This window comes from Lissotriton vulgaris, chromosome 2_1 (genome assembly GCF_964263255.1).
Source record: "Lissotriton vulgaris chromosome 2_1, aLisVul1.2, whole genome shotgun sequence".
Classification (NCBI taxonomy): domain Eukaryota; kingdom Metazoa; phylum Chordata; class Amphibia; order Caudata; family Salamandridae; genus Lissotriton; species Lissotriton vulgaris.
The window spans coordinates 595,158,619-595,183,529 of NC_141687.1; the positions used below are offsets into that span (position 1 = coordinate 595,158,619).

General features: G+C 47.8%; 1 protein-coding gene across 1 annotated transcript in view; it reads left to right on the forward strand.

Annotated features, from left to right (window-relative positions):
• The window catches only part of HCRTR1 (hypocretin receptor 1), a 201,675-nt gene that overhangs the window by 115,556 nt on the left and 61,208 nt on the right, over positions 1 to 24,911 (forward strand). The window contains exons 2-3 of the mRNA XM_086954116.1: positions 10,078 to 10,399; positions 13,439 to 13,617. Coding sequence (XP_086810242.1) covers positions 10,078 to 10,399; positions 13,439 to 13,617 — 501 coding nt within the window. The remainder of the gene's footprint in view (positions 1 to 10,077; positions 10,400 to 13,438; positions 13,618 to 24,911) is intronic.

Genomic DNA, 24,911 nt, shown 5'->3' on the forward strand with positions numbered 1-24,911 from the left:
AATCTCCACATGGAATTCGTCCTAACTTGTAATTGGGGCCTGAACATCAACTAGTGGATGTCCAGACTGAACTTCTTGTTTGGTCTGATGCAAAATGTGAATGAGACTGACGTCATGTAACGACTGAATGGGGCGAACCCAAATGCAGCAATATTTGAAACGGTTTGACCCATAATTCCAAAGTACTTAATTTGAGCTGGTGGTTTCAGAGAGGGCCACCAGCACTGACTTTTAAGGACAGGCACTCAGTTTTTTTCCATCAGCAAACTTAGATCTAGAAAGGAGGCAGAAAGAGGGAAAAGAAAAAGGAAGCTAGGAAACCAGTGACAAGGTAAGGAACCAGGGATGCAAAAGGGCCTGCAAGTGGCAGGGTGTGTCTGATGGTTGAAGGAGGCATGACGTGGAATCGAGACTATGCTTCCTAGCCAATTGGCTACCGCGAGATTCAGCAGAGGCAAAAGACAGCTGAGAAAACCTTTGGGCCCCGGCCCTTCTTTTGAAATTAAGCCCTGCTTCTTTATACGTTTTTGTTGTCATTGACAGGAGTGCAAGCAGACAGGTGAAGCTGTCTGTAGTCAGACCTAAACAAAACTGGCTTAAAATGACAGTGTAGTATGTCTTCTACCAAAGGCTTGATGACCCTGCAAACTGCTTCCTTTCATTGCATCTCTTATAATAAGAGGGAAATAAGAAGGTTTCAGTCAGCAATGCTACTCCATGTGCTGTTAATTCCATCTTTAACTTTTCATTGTAGGAATGAGGGAGCATATTATCAAGAACTGTCTTAAAATTATCGCTGGTTTAGCTGCAGAAAACTACCGCTAAAGCAGCGACAATGGGCTTGATAATATACACTGGAGAATTCCAATAGAATCCCATGTTCACACCAGAACATGGACTTCTATTGGAATCCTCAAGGGCATATTATCAAGCCCATTATCACCGATTTAGCAGCAGTTTTCTGCCGCTACACCAGCGATAATTTTTAACGCCATTCTTGATAATATGCCCCGTGGTGCTTACAGATAGGCAGTGTTTTATCATCCTGCTCATGGGTGTAGATAGTCATTGTTTAGAAATATTAATAAATCTCACATGATTGATTTGAGGTGGGTGACTTTCATTTCAAACCCAAACGTTGCCTGAAAGAGACTCGGAGTGCTGTACCTGCTGTTTTTGATATGATCAAGGAATATTGAGGCAGATGTGAAAAGCACGTAGATCTTGCCTAAGGCAGTGCATTGTGAGCCCTTGTATAACTTACAGGCTGCCCACTGCTTAAAACTGGTTGGCTTCATTGTCACTCTCATCTGCTTGCTTCCGATTCATCACCTTCTGTAGGCTTCCGTCCTCTTTGTATGTTGTTTGTCCCCTGGAGCCTGGATGCGTTAATTGTGCTCTTCTACTGCTCACTTTTCGAACGGATCAGTTTTCTTTTGGTTAAGCATTCTACGAGAGTGTGTGTGTTTTTCAGCTGTCTCCGTCATGTGATTCTCTCCCCACCCCTTCAATCTTTCTCCCTCCGTTTTCCGTGTGCTTGCTTGCACTAACCCCCTGCCCCCCCTCTATTACTCGTGTGCTTGCCCCAGCCCCTCCCACCCAACCTTCATTGTCCAAGCGTCTGCAAAAATGATTCTGCAATGCGATAAACCGATTGTGTAATTCTATCAAAGGCTACCTAAGCACAAAATAGGATTAGAATGGCCCAACGAATCACTAGTTTAAAAGGGCTTCTTTAGGGCATCTCTTTCAAATAGTGATTTGTTATGGCAAGTATCAGTTTTTGCAACTGAAATTCAGACATGGAACACTGAAGATTTACCGACTCCCAAAAAGGAATGGTTCGTCATTTGCTAATGGGATTGTTACACCTTTCATTTAGGGAATGTACAAAAAGTTTGTTGGGGAGTTGGCAGTGGTCCAGGGAGCAGGGGCGGCTGTAGGCTCATGGTGGCCCTGGGCAGGGAGTGTAGGTAGGGGGCTCCGGAAGAGGGGGTCTGGGCGGAGCGGAGCCCCCCCCCCCCCAAAGCTCAGGAAGGTGTTTGGAAGTGGAACAGAGCCGGAGGCTGCCAAATCCCTGCCAGGGGCCACCACGCAAATATGTATCCATCCTCAGAGGATTATTATATTAAGGATATATATTGGCGTGGTGGCCCCTGGGGTTTGGTGGCACTGTGCAGGTGCACAGCTTGCACATGCCTAATGCTGCCCCTGCAGGAAGCTTATGAAAAGTTTCTGACTATTTTTAAATGCAGCTCTGTTTCCTTTAAGGAACTTGGACTGCATTAAAAACAAGCATTGGAAATGCAATAGGTCTCGCATTAGGAAAGTTTGAGCTATTGGTATTGTATTGTAAATTACACTTTTTTTATTTATGTGTTGGTTTTGAAAGTAGCAAAATTAATAGCTTTGTCAGTTACAATGTCAATAGTTTTAACTTTTGCAAATGTGACACCTATAGCATTTGTTATGCAATGTGTGTTGTATTTACGTGACTTAGATGTATTGATATTACAAATAACAATGGCTTTTAATTTTGTAAATAATTAATACTTAAATAAAAGTTATTGTAATTTATAATGGCAATAGCTTAAACGTTTGTAAATAACTTTTGTGAAGATTATGTTCAGTGTATTTTATTGTGACGAAAATCCAAGAACATTGCATTTGCACCTACACACACACATAGCCACACACCTATAGATGTGGTGGTGGTGGTGGTGGATCTGGGGGATATGGTGGTGGTGGATGTGGTGGTGGGGGTGATGGTGGATGTGGTGGTGGATGTGGGGGTGGATGTGGTGGTGGATGTGGTGGTGGTGGAGGTGGTGGATGTGGTGGTGATGTGGTGGGTGTGGTGGTGGTGGATGTGGTGGATGTGATGGTGGTGGATGTGGTGGTTGTGGATGTGGTGAAAGTGGTGGTGGATGTGGTGTTTGAAGTGATGGTGGTGGGTATGGTGGATGTGGTGGTGGTGGTGGATGCAGTGGTGGATGAGGTGGTGGATGAGGTGGTGGATGAAGTGCTGGATGAGGTGGTGGATGAAGTGCTGGATGAGGTGGTGGATGTGGTGGTGGATGTGGTGGTGGTGGTGGTGGTGGATGCGGTGGTGGTGCTGGATGTGGTGGTGGTGGATGCGGTGGAAGAGGTGGATGCGGTGGAAGTGGTGGATGCGGTGGAAGTGGTGGATGTGGTGGTGGATGCGGTGGATGTGGTGGATGTGGTGGTGGTGGATGCGGTGGTGGTGGAAGTGGTGGTGGATGTGGTGGTAGTGGATGTGGTGGTGGTGGAAGTGGTGGTGGATGTGGTGGTGGTGGATGTGGTGGATGTGGCGGTGGTGGATGTGGCGGTGGTGGATGTGGTGGTGGATGTCATGGTGGATGTGGAGGTGATGGTGGATGTGGTGGTGGATGTGATGGTGGATGTGGTGGTGGATGCTGTGGTGGATGCGGTGGATGTGGTGGTGGTGGTGGATGCGGTGGTGGTGGTAGTGGTGAATATGGTGGTTGTGGATGTGGTGAAAGTGGTGGATGTGGTGGTGGAATTGATGGTGATGGGTATGGTGGATGTGGTGGTGGTGGATGCGGTGGTGGATGAGGTGGTGGATGAGGTGGTGAATGAGGTGGTGGATGAGGTAGTGGATGAGGTGGTGGATGTGGCGGATGCGGTGGTGGTGGTGGATGTGGTGGTGGTGGATGTGGCGGTGGTGGATGTGGCGGTGGTGGATGTGGTGGTGGTGGATGTGGTGGTCGATGTCATGGTGGATGTGGAGGTGATGGTGGATGTGGTGGTGGATGTGATGGTGGATGTGGTGGATGTGGTGGTGGATGCGGTGGTGGATGCGGTGGTGGTGGAGGTGGTGGTGGATGCGGTGGTGGTGGTAGTGGTGGATGGGGTGGTGGTTGTAGTGGATGTGGTGGTGGATGTAGTGGTGGTGGGTGCGGTGGTGGTGGATGTCATGGTGGATGTGGAGGTGATGGTGGATGTGGTGGTGGTGGTGGTGGTGGTGGTGGTGGATGTGATGGTGGATGTGGTGGTGATGGTGGATGTGGTGGTGGATGCAGTGGTGGTGGATGCGGTGGATGTGGTGGTGGATGCGGTGGTGGTGGTGGATGCGGTGGTGGTTGTGGTGGATGTGGTGGTGGTTGTGGTGGATGTGGTGGTGGATGTAGTGGTGGTGGTGGTGGTGGTGGATGCGGTGGTGGTGGTGGATGCGGTGGTGGTGGTGGATGTGGTGGTGGTGTTGGATGTGGCGGTGGTGGATGTGATGGTGGTGGATGTGGTGGATGTGGTGGTGGATGTGGCAGTGGATGTCATGGTGGATGTGGAGGTGATGGTGGATGTGGTGGTGGTGGTGGATGGGGTGGTGGTTGTGGTGGATGTGGTGGTGGATGTAGTGGTGGTGGGTGTGGTGGTGGTGGTGGATGCGGTGGTGGATGCGGTGGTGTTGGATGTGGTGGTGGTGGATGTGGCAGTGGATGTCATGGTGGATGTGGAGGTGATGGTGGATGTGGTGGTGGTGGTGGATGTGGTGGTGATGCTGGATGCGGTGGTGGTGGATGCGGTGGATGTGGTGATGGTGGATGCGGTGGTGGTGATGGATGTGGTGGTGGATGGGGTGGTGGTTGTGGTGGATGTGGTGGTGGATGTAGTGGTGGTGGTGGTGGGTGTGGTGGTGGTGGATGTTATGTTATGTTATGTTATGTTATGTGGTTTTTATTAGGCGCGCAAATGCTCCAGCTAAGGAGCGTCTTGGCGCCAGACAAGGCAGCTACACAACACAACTAAATAAAACAGCACAGAACACACAAACTAAGGAAATAAAAATGTTTTTAAGGCGCGACGAAAAGAGAGCACATCGCTCATGGCGCGAATTGCCGGGGGCAAGGAGTTCCACAGAGCAGCGGCCCGCACTCGGAATGAGCGACCACCGGCCCTGCTTCGCTTAAAGCGCGGGACCACAGCCAAATCGAGATCTGACGATCTTAAGGGTCGTGCCGGAATGTAATTGGCCATGAGTGTCGTGAGGATCATTGCAGGGGACCCCTTCAAGATCTTATGGGCGACGCAGAGGACCTTAAACTGAATCCGCTGCGCCACAGGGAGCCAGTGCAATGCTCGAATGGTGCTGGAGGTGGGACAGAATCTAGGAAGACCCACCACCGCTCTCGCAGCAGCATTCTGGATCCGCTGCAGGCGCCCTATCTCAGCTACATTCAGTCCGGCCAACAAAGAGCTAGCATAATCCAATCTAGATATGACGGTAGCTTGGATCATGAGTTGCCGGGTGGGGGCATCAAAGAACTTTAGCACCGGACGGAGCCCACGCAAGATGCCGAAGCAGCAAGCAGCCGTGCGTTTAGTGTGGCATGCAAACGTAAGGGAAGGGTCCAACCAGACCCCGAGGTTTTTAAGCTCGGCGACTGGGATGGGAGCGGAACCCAACTCCTCCGGCCACCATCTCTCTCCCCACAGTTCCGGTCGCCTACCAAATACCATGCGTTGGTGGTGGAAGTGGATGTGGTGGTGGAAGTGGTGGTGGATGTGGCGGTGGTGGATGTGATGGTGGTGGATGTGGTGGTGGATGTGGCGGTGAATGTCATGGTGGATGTGGAGGTGATGGTGGATGTGGTGGTGGATGTGGTAGTGGTGGTGGATGTGATGGTGGATGTGGTGGTGATGGTGGATGTGGTGGTGGATGTGGTGGATGTGGTGGTGGATGCGGTGGATGTGGTGGATGCGGTGGATGTGGTGGATGCGGTGGTGGTGGTAGTGGTGGATGGGGTGGTGGTTGTAGTGGATGTGGTGGTGGATGTAGTGGTGGTGGGTGTGGTGGTGGATGCAGTGGTGGATGCGGTGGTGGTGGATGCGGTGGTGGTGGTTGTGGTGGATGTGGTGGTGGTGGATGTCATGGTGGATGTGGAGGTGATGGTGGATGTGGTGGTGGTGGATGTGATGGTGGATGTGGTGGTGATGGTGGATGTGGTGGTGGATGCGGTGGTGGTGGATGCGGTGGTGGTGAATGCGGTGGATGTGGTGATGGTGGATGCGGTGGTTGTGGTGGATGCGGTGGTGGTGGTGGATGGGGTGGTGGTTGTGGTGGATGTGGTGGTGGATGTAGTGGTGGTGGGTGTGGTGGTGGTGGTAGATGCGGTGGTGGTGGATGTGGTCTTGGTGGATGTCATGGTGGATGTGGATGTGATGGTGGATGTGGTGGTGGTGGTGTTGTTGGAGGTGTTGGTGGATGTGGTGGTAGTGGTGGATGTGATGGTGGATGCGGTGGTGGTGGATGCGGTGGATGTGGTGGTGGATGCGGTGGATGTGGTGGTGGATGCGGTGGTGGTGGTGGATGCGGTGGTGGTGGATGGGGTGGTGGTTGTGGTGGATGTGGTGGTGGATGTAGTGGTGGTGGGGGTGGTGGTGGTGGTGGATGCGGTGGTGGTGGTGGATGCGGTGGTGGTGAAAGTGGTGGTGGATGTGGTGGTGGTGGATGTGGTGGTGATGGTGGATGTGGTGGTGGATGCGGTGGTGGTGGATGCAGTGGATGTGGTGATGGTGGATGCGGTGGTGGTGGATGCGGTGGTGGTGGATGGGGTGGTGGTTGTGGTGGATGTGGTGGTGGATGTAGTGGTGGTGGTGGTGGATGCAGTGGTGGTGGAAGTGGTGGTGGATGTGGTGGTGGTGGATGCGGTGGAAGTGGTGGTGGATGTGGTGGTGGTGGTGGATGTGGCGGTGGTGGATGTGGTGGTGGATTTGGCGGTGGATGTCATGGTGGATGTGGAGGTAATGGTGGATGTGGTGGTGGATGTGGTGGTGATGGTGGATGTGATGGTGGATTTGGTGGTGGATGCGGTGGATGTGGTGGATGCGGTGGTGGATGGGGTGGTGGTTGTAGTGGATGTGGTGGTGGATGTAGTGGTGGTGGGTGTGGTGGTGGTGGTGGTGGATGCGGTGGTGGTGGATGTGGTGGATGTGGTGGTGGTGGATGTCATGGTGGATGTGGAGGTGATGGTGGATATGGTGGTGGTGGATGTGATGGTGGATGTGGTGGTGATGGTGGATGTGGTGGTGGATGCCGTGGTGTCAGATGCGGTGGATGTGCTGATAATGGATGCGGTGGTGGTGGTGGATGCGGTGGTGGTGGTGGATGGGGTGGTGGTTGTGGTGGATGTGGTGGTGGATGTAGTGGTGGTGGGTGTGGTGGTGGTGGTAGATGCGGTGGTGGTGGATGTGGTCTTGGTGGATGTCATGGTGGATGTGGATGTGATGGTGGATGTGGTGGTGGTGGTGTTGTTGGAGGTGTTGTTGGATGTGGTGGTAGTGGTGGATGTGATGGTGGATGCGGTGGTGGTGGATGCGGTGGATGTGGTGGTGGATGCGGTGGTGGTGGTGGATGGGGTGGTGGTTGTGGTGGATGTGGTGGTGGATGTAGTGGTGGTGGGGATGGTGGTGGTGGTGGATGCGCTGGTGGTGGTGGATGCGGTGGTGGTGAAAGTGGTGGTGGATGTGGTGGTGATGGTGGATGTGGTGGTGGATGCGGTGGTGGTGGATGCGGTGGATGTGGTGATGGTGGATGCGGTGGTGGTGGTGGTGGATGGGGTGGTGGTTGTGGTGGATGTGGTGGTGGATGTAGTGGTGGTGGTGGTGGATGCAGTGGTGGTGGAAGTGGTGGTGGATGTGGTGGTGGTGGATGCAGTGGAAGTGGTGGTGGATGTGGTGGTGGTGGTGGATGTGGCGGTGGTGGATGTGGTGGTGGATTTGGCGGTGGATGTCATGGTGGATGTGGTGGTGGATGTGGTGGTGGATGTGGTGGTGGTGGTGGATGTGATGGTGGATGTGGTGGTGGATGCGGTGGATGTGGTGGATGCGGTGGTGGATGGGGTGGTGGTTGTAGTGGATGTGGTGGTGGATGTAGTGGTGGTGGGTGTGGTGGTGGTGGTGGTGGATGCGGTGGTGGTGGATGCGGTGGATGTGGTGGTGGTGGATGTCATGGTGGATGTGGAGGTGATGGTGGATGTGGTGGTGGTGGATGTGATGGTGGATGTGGTGGTGATGGTGGATGTGGTGGTGGATGCTGTGGTGTCAGATGCGGTGGATGTACTGATGGTGGATGCGGTGGTGGTGGTGGATGCGGTGGTGGTGGTGGATGGGGTGGTTGTGTATATTGTCTAGAAGCCTTGTATCAGCAGAGCTGGGCATTATTGACATAACAGCAGTGGCACACAGGTGGGTAACATGCACATGACCTGGTGACCCTGGAGGCGTGAGTGGTAGGACATTGTTACACCCCTACAGTGTGCGTCTGTGTGGTGTGTCCTGGTGCGTGTCTGTCCGTTTTCACGTGCATTTATTCTGGGAAGGTCTGTGTGTCTCTGTCAGTCTTTGTTAGAAAATGGTTGAAGGGACATCTGTTGTAGAAGTGTTTGTGTGTTTGCGACTGTTTCCGTGTGAATGCGTGCCTGCGGGTGTTTATCATCATCTGTTGGAGTCTCTTTGCAAAACGACATGTATGTTCGTGTGTATGTGTGCTCGCACGTGCCTGTGTTAATGTGAATGTGCGTGCTATTGTGTGTAGTGTGTGTGTCTATATGCGTGAGAGTGTGTTTCTCTGTATGTGTCTGTGCGCGCGCGTTTGCACCATTGTGTGCGTGTCCGTGGGCGTGTGTGTGTTGAGCTAAAAAACGGTTTCCAGTCTCAATTTATTTAAAAATGGCCGAGATTCGACTGGCTTCAGTGAACCCCGAGGCGTTCACATTCAAAGCACACTGTAGCAAAGCATTCGAAGGCCAGTTCACTTTGCGAAAAGGCAGCGTGTTATGTAATTTTACCACCCTCGATTTATAAATCCCCGATACCTGCCAGAGCAAACACAAAAACCGGACCTCGCATCATGTGTGCGTCTTGTGTAATTGTACACATGACAATTCACAGTGATCAAACTAAAAAAAAACTTTCTAATTCAGCACAAAGCTTTGAAACACCGCGGAGCCGAGGAATTCATGGCTCGGGCGCAAAAAATATTCCAGCTGGAACCTTTTAAAAAAAGGCCGGGCCGAGATGAAAAGCGCATTGTCCTGAGTTATAATGTTGCAGCCTTGCTTTGTTTTTTACTATAAATCGCAGGTAACGGCTTGCTGTGCACACGGTACACACTAGAACAAGTGTTCCCCTGGAGTGTAAAATAAATATGTGTACACTCTTCGCAAATATCCGTCCCGTTTGTCCAAATAAAGCCCGCTATTCGGGTGTAATTTGGGAAAAGGCCGTTTTCTGGACACAGTCTGCAGACATCTCCCAACAATAGCCCCTTTGCTTTAAAAGAAGACGATGACAGACGCGGGGCTCCCGGACACTTGAGGGCATTGCTGTGGGGAGGGGGGAGGAGAAATGCGACATGGCGGGCAGGGGAGGGGGCGGAGCGGGGAGAAAGTGTGAAGCAGCAGGGGCCTTTGAAGTGAAGCTAAGCTTCACTTCAAAGCTGTGGGAGGAGTGCGGCTGAGGGAACAGACGGCGATTTGATGATGTGCACGCGCATTTTAGGTCCATGCGCTTGTGCATTGACCTAAAAGCCACGGGCACAGCACCAAATCGCCCAGTTAGGTAAAGTCTGTTTAAGACGCTATAGTCTCGTTCTGCTCAATGCGCAAGCGAGACCTAAAAATATTTTAAAAGGGATCACAGACATGGTGATCAGCTGACCCCAGCAGGCCACCATCGCTCTGAAGGCCATTAATTGTAGCAAGTTGTAATTTGGAAGCATCCTCGTGAATAGTGATGATGTCAGTCAGTTTGCAACCCACTACGATTTGGAATTTTGCGAATTAACCTATTTGTACATAGGTCGGTTTGCATAATTCCACTTGGGTCACAAAAATATTACTCGCAGTTTCTGACTAGTGATTTGCAACCGGTATTTCGTACATCTGGCCCTAAGTGCTTCACAGAAACTTCACATTTAATTCAGACTTTGCAGATATGTTGGAATGAACAAAAGTTTGGCACGTTATTTATTAGCCAATGTTTGTTATTGTTGCTGTACAGTACTGTCAATGCACTGATCTTTACTCTTTCTTTAAGCACCATGTGAACAGGAAAAGATCTGAGCCAGATCACGGGTGGATCTCCACAAGTATCCGAAGACCTCCCGTGCCAGGGAGCCCCCTGCCTGCCAATGCGCAAATGGATCTACCCGAGGCAAACAGCACCCCCACCTGGCTGACAAGAGCTGAGGGAGGATCTCCTCTAAATGGGTCACATGGGCCAGCATTTACCGTGGACTATGATGACGAATTTCTGCAGTATCTCTGGAAGGACTATCTGTACCCCAAGCAGTACGAGTGGGCGCTCATCGTGGGGTATATCGTGGTCTTCCTCATTGCTATTGTGGGGAACATGCTGGGTAAGTTGAGCACAGCCCTCAATGTCCACTCAGGTTTGTCCATCTGACCCTCCATGCTCAGGATGTCGCGAAACCTCAAAGAATAAGGACCTCATTCTGCGTTGCAGGAAAACAGTGATCCAGGTGTCAGCATTGTCCCCCCCCCAAATCAGCTTCATAAGCGAAGCTGAAATTTCGTTCTGACCCCACAGTTATCGAACGACAGTTCAATATCCATGTAACGATCCTACGGGTGGCACAGGTCACAGTGGTTAGGGCTCTGATATTATCACGGCTGGGTTATGCCAATGTTCTTCACCCTGGAATTTCAGAATATCTAACCTAGCGCCTACAGGTAGTGCCAAACATGGTGGTTTGCCTGTTGAATAAATTCCCTAAGCAATGTACCATTTGATCGGCGCAGGGAGGGTGGCTGCTGACCCCTCAGAGCTGCGGTTGCCACTGATAACGCTGCTGGTGCTAGCCAGTTCTTGTAGGTGCTCCACACATCAGGAACATGACTAAGCCTCTTCTCCCGGACAGTTCCCTTCCTGCAGGACCTGGGTCTCTACTTTCCTCTCTGAGCAGAGAGGACACTTCTAGCCACTAGGCAGATCCACAGATTCTCTAGCAAGTTGTCCAGGCTTCAGATTATTTCCTGCACCGCTGGACGACTGGCTGTTATGCAACCACCACCTCTGGATTACAGCAGTTATTCCAGTAGCCTGCAGAACACTCCGTTTCTTAGTTAAGAGGAACTGGGGCGAAGCAGGGTATTTGGAGTCCCATCTTTGAGCTCATTATCCAGACAAGGTATTTGATCCAATATCTAAATTCCAGGAGCCGGTTTGGGGTGGTTCAGTTGCAGATACAATTTTCTGGCTGCAATGCATCACAGCCATATTGCAAGTTATTGGCTCTGAAAGCAGATAGGGATGATGCTGGCTCTAAGACAGAGTATCCCAAAAATGAGCACAGTTGAACGTGCAGATTTTTTTGTCACAAGCAAAAATGAATGGCAATGAAGGAAAGACAAAGGAGCAGGTCCTGCTTAAACATGTTGTCACCATTAACAACAGAATCTGCCGATTCACCTCCACTCCCCCACTATCAACCAAATGGCCGTGCTCAAGAAGGATTAATCAGCAATCCCCTGTTAGGAGGTTTTCAGAGAATTTCTAAGCGTAGACCTTTTTCCATTCTCCCACACTTCTGTGCCTCAGCCTCTCCCCTTCACTTCCAGAAATGCAAGCAATACACTGCCCCTGTCTGGCGGATGTATTCCACCTATATCTTGTGTCATGTCAAACAATGAGCTATCCAAAGTTGATCCCCCTAGTGTCAGCAACCAGCCTCAGACCATAACAAGTAGTCTTGCTACCATCCATACTTTACATGCACACACTTGCCATACACACTAGGGGGCCGATTAGGATGGAGGATTTTCCGCCTCCTCCGGGCCGGCGGAAGCCACCTCCGGCCCGGAGGAGGCGGAAAATCCATTGCGGGCTCACCAAAGACCCACCGCCACATTACGATGGCTGGTGGGTCTTGGTTTCTGTCCGCTGCTTTTCCGCCGCGGTCGGATTACAACCGCGGCGGAAAAGCTCTCATTTGGCTGGCAGTGTCTATCAGACACCGCCGGCCAAATTAGGAAGCATTTGAAAACATGCTTTTCCGCGGCGGTTTTTCCGCCGTGGAAAAGCATGTGTACTTTTGATTTTGGGGGCCCGTTGCGGGCCCCCAGGGTGTTGGTGGGTGGGGGGTGCACATGGGGGGTACCTATGGTACCCCCCAGCATTTACATGCACAATGCGGCAGGCACCGCGCGGTGCCTGCCGCTTTGTGCATGTAAATGTTACACATGCACTTTTAACATTGCGGCGGGTGCTGCTTCAAGCAGCACCCGCCGCAATGTTAAATATCCAGGATGTGACCGCCAGGGTGGCGGTCACATCCTAATCGCACATGAGGGAACGCCGCAGCCCATGCGGACGTTCCCTCATACTCTGGGGTCGCGGACGGACTCAAGTCCGTCCGCGATCCTAATCGACCCCTTAATGTCAGCTCAAGGGTCCGGATGCCACATCTAAGTAGAACTTTACATGAGACGAATAGATAGACCGCAGTCTTCCTGGACCATCAAGTTAGTCTATTCAGTATCATAAATCCACAGAAATTGGTATTCTGCCACCACCTCTTCATATGCACACCTCTTACATGGATAGTAGCCCCAAGTCAATAAAGAGGGAATGCTTGATACATCTGTCCAAGTCACATAACAGGTTCTAGGCCTCGGATTCACTTTGCACAGTCCTATGCCTCAGCACTCATGCTGGCTTAGCATGTCAGCTTGGCCTACAAAAAGTCACGATCCCACTTTCACATGCAGTCAAATCATTCGGGACAGGGGTACATTCTCGTTTATCATGCAGCGAACATTCCCATTCCAACACCCAGCACATTATCTCTGGAGTCAAAGCTCTAAGAAGCTATTACGTACTATTTCAAAGGCCCCAGCAAAGACCAAGAAGGACATTTTTCCTGCCACCAGCACAGACTGTAGGTACCTCAGTGTACTGTACAGACTGGAGGAAGCGTCTTGGTGACACCGCAACAGACTATAGGGACCACCTCTCTGACATCAAAGTTGACTTTCGAATCCGCCCCAACACAGCACACAAGATGAAGACGTACTACTGGACCCCACCACAGACCCAAGAGACCACCTCACCGACACTGACATCACCACAGACTAATGAAACTGTCCAACAAACCCTAGCTCCGACTAAAAGGGCTATTAATTGCCATAATTCTAGAATGAAGAAGTTCTTCTTTGTAAATGACACCTCCATCAACATGCTAGAAGGGTGAGAATCCCCTCTCTTTCTGGCATGTATATTTTTCATTTGTGCTGTGTTCTTAAAGTTTTTGTGATTTTACTCGCACATATTCTGTTCCCTCTCCCTTTCCCCATGTCCTCCTTGAATCGCTTGTCCCACCCTACCTCCCCTGCTCGTCTTTGGTCTTCGTTCATCCGCCCTCTCACTCTCTCTGCAGTCTGCGTGGCCGTCTGGAGGAACCATCACATGAGGACAGTCACCAACTACTTCATTGTGAACCTGTCCCTGGCGGATGTGCTGGTGACGGCCATCTGCCTGCCGGCCAGCCTGATGGTGGACATCACCGAGAGCTGGCTCTTCGGCCACACCCTCTGCAAAGTGATCCCCTACCTGCAGGTGAGCAGCGCGCCGGAGAGGCGCCATGATGGGATGAGTGTGTAGGGCAGTGTTGACTTCCTGTGGAGTCCGAGCACGTCAAGAAGGGCAGGGTCATTAGGGCAGGGTCTGTGCATGTGTATTGTGAGTCCTCTCTCAGCCAAGGGTCACTGAGAATACAACTCAGGTCGAAAATGGTTTCCCGCTCTACACCAAGACGGAAAACCTAGGAAACTGAAGCGTTTCTTCCTAGTAAACTTTAAATGAACACGAACACACGGAAGCAATATGTGTCCTGGCTGTACGACTGACATCTTTGCTGCTCAGTCGGTGTACACAAAACATTTACTAAGAGTGTCTAAAACATATTGAGTTCCTTTCACCTCCAAGGACACTACTCCTGAAGACACTATAGAATAGCTCAACTTTTCAAGTACGCAAATACTTAAGTGTTTCTTTAAATAATTCACATCACCATGCAGGTTATAGGGATATAATTTCAAATTGTTCTTACATCATATGCGTGTATATTAGGGGTGTTGAAATGAATTGTGTTTACAACAGGTCGTATATAACACTGGTTCCCAAATAACTGGTTATGTTGTGATAATCCGGTGCATGCTAAAGTGGTGTGTGTGTCCTGGACTGGCTTCACACAGTTTGCCACTCCAACTTTGGAGGCGAGTTCCCTGTTTAAATAGTTCCTGCACACACTGCCCTGATCCTAGGCTGTTGCTAAAGCTTCTTGACCTGAATCGGCGCACATATTCTTTTACATTTCGCTAGAATTAAGTCCATAAGATCGAGGGAGCAATAAATATGATTTTAGATGGGGATCCGTTTGAGGCAGTGTTCCCCTACTATAACCTACTTCCTACGCCCTATAACTATTCTCAAGAATCTTACCTAAGCCACGGATTTCCATTTGCTGGTTTTTCCAAGCATTTCACCTTGAGCCGGTAGAATCGGTGAGACTGGCAAACTTGTGTGACTTCAGATGGGCATGTGGGTTGAATGCCAACAGGAGGGCGAGGAGAGGTACCGTGGCCTGGCCATCCCTTCCATCACAATCTTGACAAATACTGTGCCGTAGCAATGCCGAGGACAGAGGGGGATGAGATGAACATGAGAGGCGTTCCCTACAGACGGGACTGTCACCTACTCTTGTGCCTACAATCAGCTCTTGTGTCAGGGCCCAGACGAGACTTTACATAAGGTTTGGAAGAAGGATCAAACCGGGCTTGTGCAGGCCCGGACTGGCCGTTGCGGGCACCGGGCAATCCCCCGGTGGGCCGCATGGTTGGGGGCCGGTTTTGGGCCCCTGGGGCCGTTTTTGTTACAGGGCCGTTTTTGCTGCATAGACGGCCCTGTAACAAAAACGGCCGAAAACCGGCCCTGGCACAGAGCGACGTTGCGCCCCCCCCTCCCTCCCTGGGTGGGGGGGGGGGGGCCGGGGGTGGAGTAGGGGGGCCGGCCGAGCACTTTGCCAGGGCCGGTTCTGGTTCCCAGTCCGGCCCTGGGCTTGTGTTTCCAGATGCCAAAATGTCTTGGACTGAAGGCCTTCACCGCTTCTCCGTCTCTTACTCGAGTGTTATCTGCTGCCCTGGATCGAGTACTGCCTGCCCCTAACCTTTGTATAACAAAGGCGGACCTTAGAAATATTACATCAGAGATGCACTGGATTAGCCACCTGGAAATGCACAAATGACATCCGTTTTTTTTTTGTTTGTTTTTTATTTCTAAAGCGTGCAGCTACCTCCAACTGAGGTGTCCCGGCGCTAAGGCAGTCGACTGACGCAGGTCACACTCAAGCTTAGAGATGGTTAAAGAGACAGGATTTCAGAGCTCGCCTGAAGGCAGGTTCTGGTTGGCAGAGTGGGAGCGGCGCGGCATTACACAGTTTTGCGGTCCTAAACGCATAAGCTCTACTGCCTATCCTCGCCTTGCGAAAGTGGGGAGTGGTGAGGAGCTTCAGGTGGTTCGATCACAAGGCAGAGTCATGATGATGGCTTGATACAGTTTGATTTAAATGCAAGCACGTGACTAATTTAAGAAGCAACTTGTGATTGGTCCTTGTAAGGTTGAAAGTCTGGGATTTCAGGCACCAGTTGTCCCTCCTTGTGTTGTTTTGTTTTTCTCTACCTGTGCTCCTGTGCTCCTGGCTGTCTTGTCCCTCTGTGGCCCTTCCCCCTGGAGAACTCAAAGTAGCAACACATTGCTCACCAGTAGAGACTGTGGCTGCAGCTGGCTAGAGGGGTACAGAAAGTACCCCATGCTTTGTCCTGTAGAGAGTAATCGCCTCCTGATTGCTTATGAAGTGATAGATAAAATGTAAAAAATGTTTACTCCAAAACTCTGAAAGACTTCTACCAACCAATCACTTCATAAGCAAGGAAGAAGTTTATGTATAACTTCCAAGCATTCCCCAGTATCAAGGCTTTTGTTTCTCCAACGTTGACGGTGGTGCAATGCGAAGTCCCCCAGCAGATTGTAGTGTGGAGCCCCAGAGTTTCTCATATCTCAAATGAAGATTCATTAGCCTTCAGATAAATAGGGAACCCCCTGAAGGGTTGAGGCCCCCTGAAGAGTGGGGCGTTCCCCTATGCCACACGGGCAGTTGTGGTGGGTGTTAAAATACTTGTATTTATATGTATGATCCCTGTTAGTGGTAGTCAGGCCCACGGTGGGATTAGTGCACCACCAGTGGCCAGCCCTGTGCATGTGACCCTTTCCCACCTGAATGACTAATGGACGCATCTGTAGACCAAATATTGGGTCGCTTTTCAGATGCGTGTGAGGTGGCTGGCAGACGGAAACCTACAAGCCAATTAAGTTCCTTCCAAACAGCCATAGACGAAGCCTGGAAAAATGCTAATTGAGTGTGGCCAGAGAATTTCAGACCTTGAACAATTATCACTTTCAATTGTAAGGTGAACTGGTGTCCAGATACCCAGGACAGTATAGATACTGAACGGAATGTGCCTTCTGCATGGTGTATTTTCCATTTCCTAGCTGGAATCAAGTTGAAGCTCTTCCCAAGTCAACTGGCATGTCTGCCATATGTGACTGGTGAGCTGTGAAGTAGCTTCTGGTGAGGAAAGTGTATCAGAGCTTCCAAGAACACCTGATGCGTAAACAACCAAGTCTTAGTTGAGACTGGCTAACTAACCTGCGCAAAATCTAAAAGGCACAATGCTCAGATGAGTTTTTAAGGTGTGAATTCTCCTGGTGGGCACATCTTTTGCAGAACGGACCCTTGGCGCGCATTTCAGCACCGGAGGGAGCTGGTGGCCTGCATGGCCGTCATCTGAAAGGGTGCCTCCCTTCAACAGCACAACAGCTCTGATCAGCCTGGCGTTCAAGTGGGGTCAAATACCCCAGATAGAAGTGTGCACGGAGCGTGTTCTGGGGGTTCTGTAGACACCTTTGCTGGACAGCTCCTGAAGAGTAGTGCTCCTGCCCTTTTGCACCGGGACGAGCGTGCACAATTTTAACTAAAAAGTCCAAACTGGAACACGAGCAAAGTGGGAAGTGAGGCAGACGTAGGTAACCCTAACTGCAAACTGGCCAAGGGGCAGCTATCTCTGAGGAATCAAGTACAAACAGAGATAGGAATGGAAGGGCCCGATTCACAGAACTAACTTAAGACAAAATCCTAAACTTACTACTTTTGGTATTCACAGAAGTTAGGATTTTGTCTTAAGTTTGTCTTAAGACTGACTTAAGACAGACTTAAGACAAAATCCTAACTTAAGTCTGTCTTAAGTCTGTCTTAAGACAAACTTAAGACAAAATCCTAACTTCTGTGAATACCAAAAGTAGTAAGTTTAGGATTTTGTCTTAAGTTAGTTCTGTGAATCGGGCCCATGGTTTGTTCTCCAGTAGATACTGGAATAGTGTCACTAATGAGCCATTAGGGACATCCCCTTGGAGCACACCTTTTACTTCCTCCCTTAGAATCAGAGGATTCCACACACGTTTTATCCTTTTGAAAAAAGGTTTATTGACTTAGTCTTTGCATTTATTTGTATACTTTAACTCTGTTGTTTGAATTATTCACAACATTTCGTAGTGTATATTCACATCAGTGACATAGGTAGATTCATTATCCAATGCATTTCGGGCGTACCGAAGCGCCCTTCATCAGGGAATACATACTCTAAAATAAAGAACATATAATGCCAAATTAAAATATAAAAAATATAAAAAACGTGTAATGTTTACATCTGTTCAAACCATTAGCGTTTTGTTCAAAACATGGTAATTGACACATTACTCAACATTCGTCGATGTGCATTTGTTAGTAAATTGGTTCACTTACGTGTCACTGTTTTCTAAAAGAAATTCGGAATCTGTAGAAACGAAGATAAATACAAACGCTGGGATAAATAATCTGTTCGCGTGTATGTAATTCTATTCTAAACTAGAGTTTAGTTTGGAGCTTTCTGAAAACTGACCTCGTTTCAGATGGTTCGGCGTCTCGGTCGACGTTCACTGCCCTTCCGAATAGGATGGTAGTCAAGGTGACTAACAACAACACTGCCTATACGCTATCGTTCCGCTCACGTGATCGTGAGACGGAAGGCAAGACGGCGGTTAGAACCCGCCGGGTTAGTCTGTATTATCTCAATCGTACTGTGACAAAAAATACATCAGAGTCATGAAGATAACCTGATGTTCAATCAAGAAAATTATACAAGTGTAAACTCAAAGAAATGAAAATCGATGGTATAGGAATCGAACCCTGGGTTACAGCTGCAACCAAGGGCCAAAACTTAAACGATAGTGCTATACCTCCATTGGGTGTATTGTGAGTGGGTATGTTTACCTATATTTGGCTGAACATTAGAAAATTACACTCATAGTAAAAAATACCAAAAAATCAACAGAAATACAAAATTGTACATACAATATCGCAGGTTGTTCAGTCCAGAGTAAGGAGAACCCAATGAGTTCCCTCACTGTTATACATTACCAGTTGCTATTTAAAGATAGCATGATAGTTCGCTCCTTTCATTTAATCCATTGGGATTTTGGGTAGACAGTTTGTGAATCCAAAAGTTCTCCCGTTGTAGCATGTGTTTAGTGTTATCTCTTCCTTCTGCTTTCTCTACAACTTCTAGGATGATATACTGTAGTTGAGAGATGTTGTGTTTTGCCTCTATAAAGTGCGTGGCTACTGATGATTTGAGGTTCTTCAGTCTGATGTTGGATTTGTGTTCGGTCAGCCTTATCTTGATGCTTCTCTCCGTTTTGCCAATGTATAGTTTACCACAGGGGCATTTCAGTGCGTAAATTACATTCTTGGAATTACACGTAGCGTTCACTCTGATCTTTATTTTATTCCCTTTCATTGGGTGACTAATGGAATTGCCTTTAATTATGTTGTTACAACAACCACAGTTTAAACAGGGTTTTGTTCCTTTGTATGTTTCAGTTATTGGTTTCCGTTGTTTCAGGATTTCTCCTAGGTTCTGTGCCCTGGTGTGAGCGAATATTGGGTACTGTGTAAACGTGTTTAAAAAATCAGGTTCAGATTTTAGCATGCTCCAATGTTTTTTGATGATTCTTTTAAAGTTGTTGCTTTGTGTCGAATATTTGGATACCGCAACTATGCGTGTTTCTTCACGTTTCTGAGTTGTTTTTAGCAAATTTCTCCTGTCAATATTGTCCACTTTTTCTCTTGCTTTGGTAATCACCTCTTTGGGATAACCTCTGTCTGTGAATCTTGAGCCCATCTCATCCAAGGTGTGTTTTACCATTTCGTTATTTGATGTTATCCTTTTGACCCTTGTCATTTGGGAATAGGGTAGATGTAATTTCAAACTTGGCTGGTGAAAACTAGTATAGTGTAGCAGATTGTTCTTGTCAGTGTCTTTACGATATACATTAGTTTCAAAACCTTTTTCAGTGTGGGTAATTCTGACATCAAGAAAGGTTACCGTGGATTCTGAAATATCCCACGTTATTTGTATTCGGCTGTCCTGCCTGTTGAATTCCTCTAGCGCAGTTTCTAGTAAAGTTTTTGAGGATTTCCACATGATAAAAATGTCGTCAATATAACGAACTATGAATTTGAGATTTTCCTTCCAGATAGGTTTCGACAACATGTTAGATTCTTCAAAGTCTTCCATAAAAATGTTCGCGTATACCGGGGCCGCCGAATTTCCCATGGCAGTTCCCGTGAGTTGCTGATACCACTTGTTGTCATACTTGAAGTAACTTTGGTACAGAGTGAAAGTCATAAGCTCCATTAGGAATACCTGAAACTCCAAACTCATATCTGTGTTCAACAAGGCTTTTTCAATAGCCTCCATTCCCAACTGATGTGGTATCACTGTATACAAAGATTTTACGTCTGCTGTGCACATTACGACAGACTCATTTGGCTCCATTTGTATTTCCTCTAATTTCAAAAGGAAGTCAGTCGTGTCTTTTACATACGTTCTCATTTTTCTAACTGTGGGCTGAAGGTATTTGTCAATCAGTTGACCTATTGGCTCATGTAAACTTCCCCTGGTTGATACTATCGGTCGTAGTGGTGGGTCCATTAGATCTTTGTGAACCTTTGGTATCATATAGAATACCGGACTTTTAGGATTAGTCTTGATCAGAAAGTTTTTGGTTTTGATGTTAATAGTTCCCATCTCATACGCCTTATTGACTATGTTAGTCAATATCTTGATGAATTCATTAGTGGGATTCCCTTCGAGTGGAAAGTAAGTGTTGGTATCCGAAATATGTTCCTGGACTTTCTTTTCATACATGTCATTATTCATAATGACTAATGCTCCCCCTTTATCCGCTTTGGTGAATCTGATGTGGGTGTTCATTGCTAATTTTCTTAGGGTACCCAAGTCTTTTTGCGTCATATTTCTTTTTGTCTTTTTATCCCATTTCAGTTGAGCCAGTTCCTGTTTAACCATTTTTTCAAACAAATCCAATGTTTTGTGGCTTGTGGGAGCTTGAAAAGTGCTGGTTGTACGTAATCCACGTAGTTGATCCTCAGTTTCTTTGTCAACATGTGGAAGCACATGGTCAAAAAAATACCTCAGTCTAAGTTTTCTCATGAGTTTGAAAAAACTGACCTCAGTTTCCAATGCATTGGTGTTTGTAGTAGGAACGAATGACGTGCCTCTTTGTAACAGTTTTAGTTCGTGCTCACTCGGTTGATAGTCACTTATGTTGATGACTAATTGGTTCAGTTCTGTGTTTTCTTCTTGTCTTTGTCCTTTTTCGGAATCGTGGTGCTTCTCGTCTGAGGGTGTTCTTTTTCTTTCTCCTTTTCTCTTCTTTCCTCTCCGGGGTCGCCCTTTTGCGCTTGACCCTGTTCTAAAAAAGGACTTGCAGAAATTGGCATACTTGTAGTTGGTTGTTCTACTAATAAATCCTCTTGTGTTCTCCTTTCTGTTTGTACTCTAGAATCAGGTTGACCTTGTTCACGTTGTTTTGGTTGTTGCCTTTGGGTTCTCTGTGAATTATCACTACCAGTGGAAGATGTGTCCGTATTGGGTGAATATGGTCTATTTCGCCTTTTCTGGGCATAAATGTCTGCCCATGTATACACTTCTCCCAACTTATAATCCAAGGTGTCCCTTTTGAACTTTCTGATTTTTCTCTCATTGATATCCTTGGTGTGTTTTTCTATCTGTTCTTTGATATCTCCCAGTGTTTTTGATAATTCCTCTTCCGTTAATAGTTTCGATAGTTCCTCTGAAACTTCAGTTATCTCTTTGGCCAGTTCTTCTAATATTCCAGAAAGTTCCTCTATTATTAGCAGAATGAGGTCTCCAGTAGTTCATGCCCCAAGTCCTGAGGCCAGTGACCCTCTGCGACAAAACCCTGGACCCAACGTTATCAGGCACCAACATCAGTGATTATTCAACTACAAAGAGGCTCCATTCGCTTGCTGCTCGCTCGCGCAGAATTATGCCTGGGGCGTCCCAGACACAGTTCAAAACTAATTAAAGAAATTGAGTTAGTCAAAACCCAACCTAGTTATACAAGCCTGGTGCACATGTAGATCTGGAAAGGCTCCGGCATGCTGAGGCTGCAGCTGCGAATAAGGTTCCTCCTACTATGCTCACCCTGAAGCTGACCACTCCTGAAGCTGGCAAGGTTTCTGCTGCAGAAGAAATCTCATTTATTAACCACTTCGCTGCTATGGGAAAACTACTCATACCATATGATTTCCATTGAAATCAATGTTAAGTGCATGACGAGTTACCCTGGCACCACCTTTGTAAGAAATTAATAATCTGTTTGTTTTTCTGTCGGAGTCTCACAGAAGCAAAAACAACAGTTGATGGACAGAATGCAGAACAATGTCATACATTCACCCCAGTACAGAGATCTGGGCCTAAATCCATCGTTTTTTTGCACTCCACACCACCCCAGTTCAGACATCGCCAACTGCAAATCAGCCTTGACCCTGTGCCTCATGGGAACAGTCCAGCCCAAACTGCCAAGCCATGTCTTCCCTGGACCGGAAACAAGCTTCCGAGGACCGGTTTCTGGCTATCAGCCTTCATCAGCCTGGATAGCTTGACTCCAGTGGTGTGGAGAGCATGGGACTCACGTCTGAGCATACCCAGCACACTCGGGGTGACAAATGCAAAAACAACAGTTGATGGACAGAAACAAATCCCCAAAGAGCAGGTTTGTTTTTCAGAAATAAAAAACAATGGACCTGACGTGCGGATATGCTTCTCCCGCCACGTAGGGTTCTTTGTAGGTTATCCCTGCCCGTGTGCATCTTGTCTTGCGTTGCAGACCAAGGCAGGGAGCATATGCAACAGGACGAGCCCTAAATAGGGAAAACCTCTCAGACGTCCAGCTTCACTGGCAGCCTATCAGAAACGCCCCCACCTAAAGGAGGCGGGGAAATGAGATGTTAGAAGGACAGGTCCGCTGATTTGACGTCTGGCTACTGCTCCCCAAACACAGAATGAGGCACTTACAGGCTGTCATTATGAAAACAAAAAACTGCGACCGAAGTAGTGCGCAGTGTTTTAGTCACGTTTTATACTGGGCAAGAGGCCATGTTTTTGTCTTCCAGTTTTGAGACGAGAGAACTGAGGCATCTATTCTCTTTGCATTTCGGGGGCTCACATGTTGCTCCTGAAAGCAATTTGTAGTAAACATGTGTCTGCTCCCTCGGGGCTTGAAGACTGGCGCTGTTTACTTTTTTCACAAATGGAAAAAAACGACATTATTTTAAGACGAAAGTGCTTGTGTTAACCTAGTCTGACACGAAACTGTAACCTCAAATTTAATTACTGGGAGCAGTCTCCGCAGCGTGATGCCCCCGCGGCCTCTTTGGGCCACCAGCCCGGATCTAATTTACTCCCTTAGTGTTAGTTCAACAACCTCGCTCAACGGTGATGTGACCCAGAGGACCAAGAAAAGCGATTTTCTTAGGAAAGTAACAGGCAGAACAGGAAACATTTACAGCACCCACGACACCTCCCACTAAACTACTTCAATAACCGGCTTCGGCAGTGAAGGACACCTTGGGAGTTCTCAATGGTGCTGAAAGCGCCACAGTTTGACAACTGTCCAAGCAAGCCTCGAGTCTCACAAACACAACGGCTTTGTGAAAGTAACACTAGGCGTTACATACAAGTTCGCTTGAAAGCACTGCCCTCTGGTGGTGAAATTTAACTTAGCAACTGAGGAAAGAACTTAGGAACGAATGAATGCCTCAGACGGTACCCCTTGTTTGTAGAATGGTTTCCCCTATAGTTTTTAACAAGTTATGCTAGAAACTACTCGTCTTCGTAGTTACTAATCCTTTTACCTGCTCTGTTTTTCTACGTGAATAGCAGAGACGTGCAGAAATAGCATTTTCCAAAGTAACAACTTTGACTGGCCATTGACCTTCATGGCTGTATTAACAATTGTGTTTTATTTCACCGGATACAAAACTTCACACATCTTCCCCTGAGATAGACCTTGACAGCTTGAGCTCAGATGCCACTGGAGAGTGCAGTAAAGTAAAATAAGCAGTCCCATAAACCACTGCAGTCCAACTATCTTGCTCCCTGGGCCAAAGGCAGAACATGATGTATCATACCTGAAGCTGCAAGGGCCTTCGCACAACTAACAGAATCTCGAAAAAAAAGTGTGAAGGTTCCAAAGACCACTCTACCCTGGTGAGAACAAGTCCAAGAGATATAATCAGCGACAAGCAATAGCAAGTAAAGGAACAGTTGAAAAGAAATTGTAGTTTCAATACACTTTTATAAGTTTTTCAAAGGGAAGCCGCATCAGGACTTTCACGAGCCTGGTTTTAGCTCCCTACAGTATCTGGTTCATCTGCAGATTAGAAAGAAACATCTTTAACATGTTCCCGGGCTCTCTCAAAGAACAACTTCATCAAAAGGTTTCTTAAGACCAAACTGCATACTTCAACACAATAACTATATTACTCTTCTGATTACAAATAGGCAAACATAAACAACGTTTTATAAATATTTTCATACTCCTGTATCGGAGGGGATATAAAGATTCACATTAAACTGAAATTGTTTCGATTTATAATTAGTACATGGTCTTCTGAAGTCTTTCATTGTTTAAACCGAAACGGATGATGAACAATATTTAACATTTCAGGTGCTAGATGTATACACTCAGAAGGCCCGATTCACAGAACTAATTTAAGACAAAATCCTAAACTTACTACCATATTGGTATTCACAGAAGGCACTTAATCATTTTGGTATTCACAGAAGGCACTTACTCATTTCGGTATTCACAGAAGTTAGGAGTCCTAACTTTAGGACTCCTAAACTGAGAAAAATACTAACTTTAAGACTTTCGGTATTCACCGAAGGCATTTAGGAGTCCTAAAGTTAGGACTCCTAACTTTACTACTCCTAAGCTGAGAAAAATCCTAACTTTAAGACTTTCTGTATTCATAGAAGGCAACTAACTTCTGGGAAAACCGAAATGAGTAAGTGCCTTCTGTAAATACCAAAATGGTAGTCAGTTTAGGAATTTGTCTTACGTTAGTTCTGTGAATCGGGCCCAGAGTACCTGCTTCAGATGCAGCATTGCTTATTGCCCATGGAGGCGCTCTTGGCTCACTAAGACCAACTCTGGCCAACATAGTCAGGAGCTGTCAACAGTAACGATCCCAAATGTCCCTTCTTTTCCTAAGCACTCTGGGTAAGAGGGGATTACCAAGGGTAAGGATTCCCGCTTCCCCACTATCCCTAACCCCTGGAACAGCACATCTTTCCCAGCCCCATTTACCTCCTCCATGAGTTTCTCTACCTCACATGTTTGCCTTCTCATATCTATGACAAAGAAAT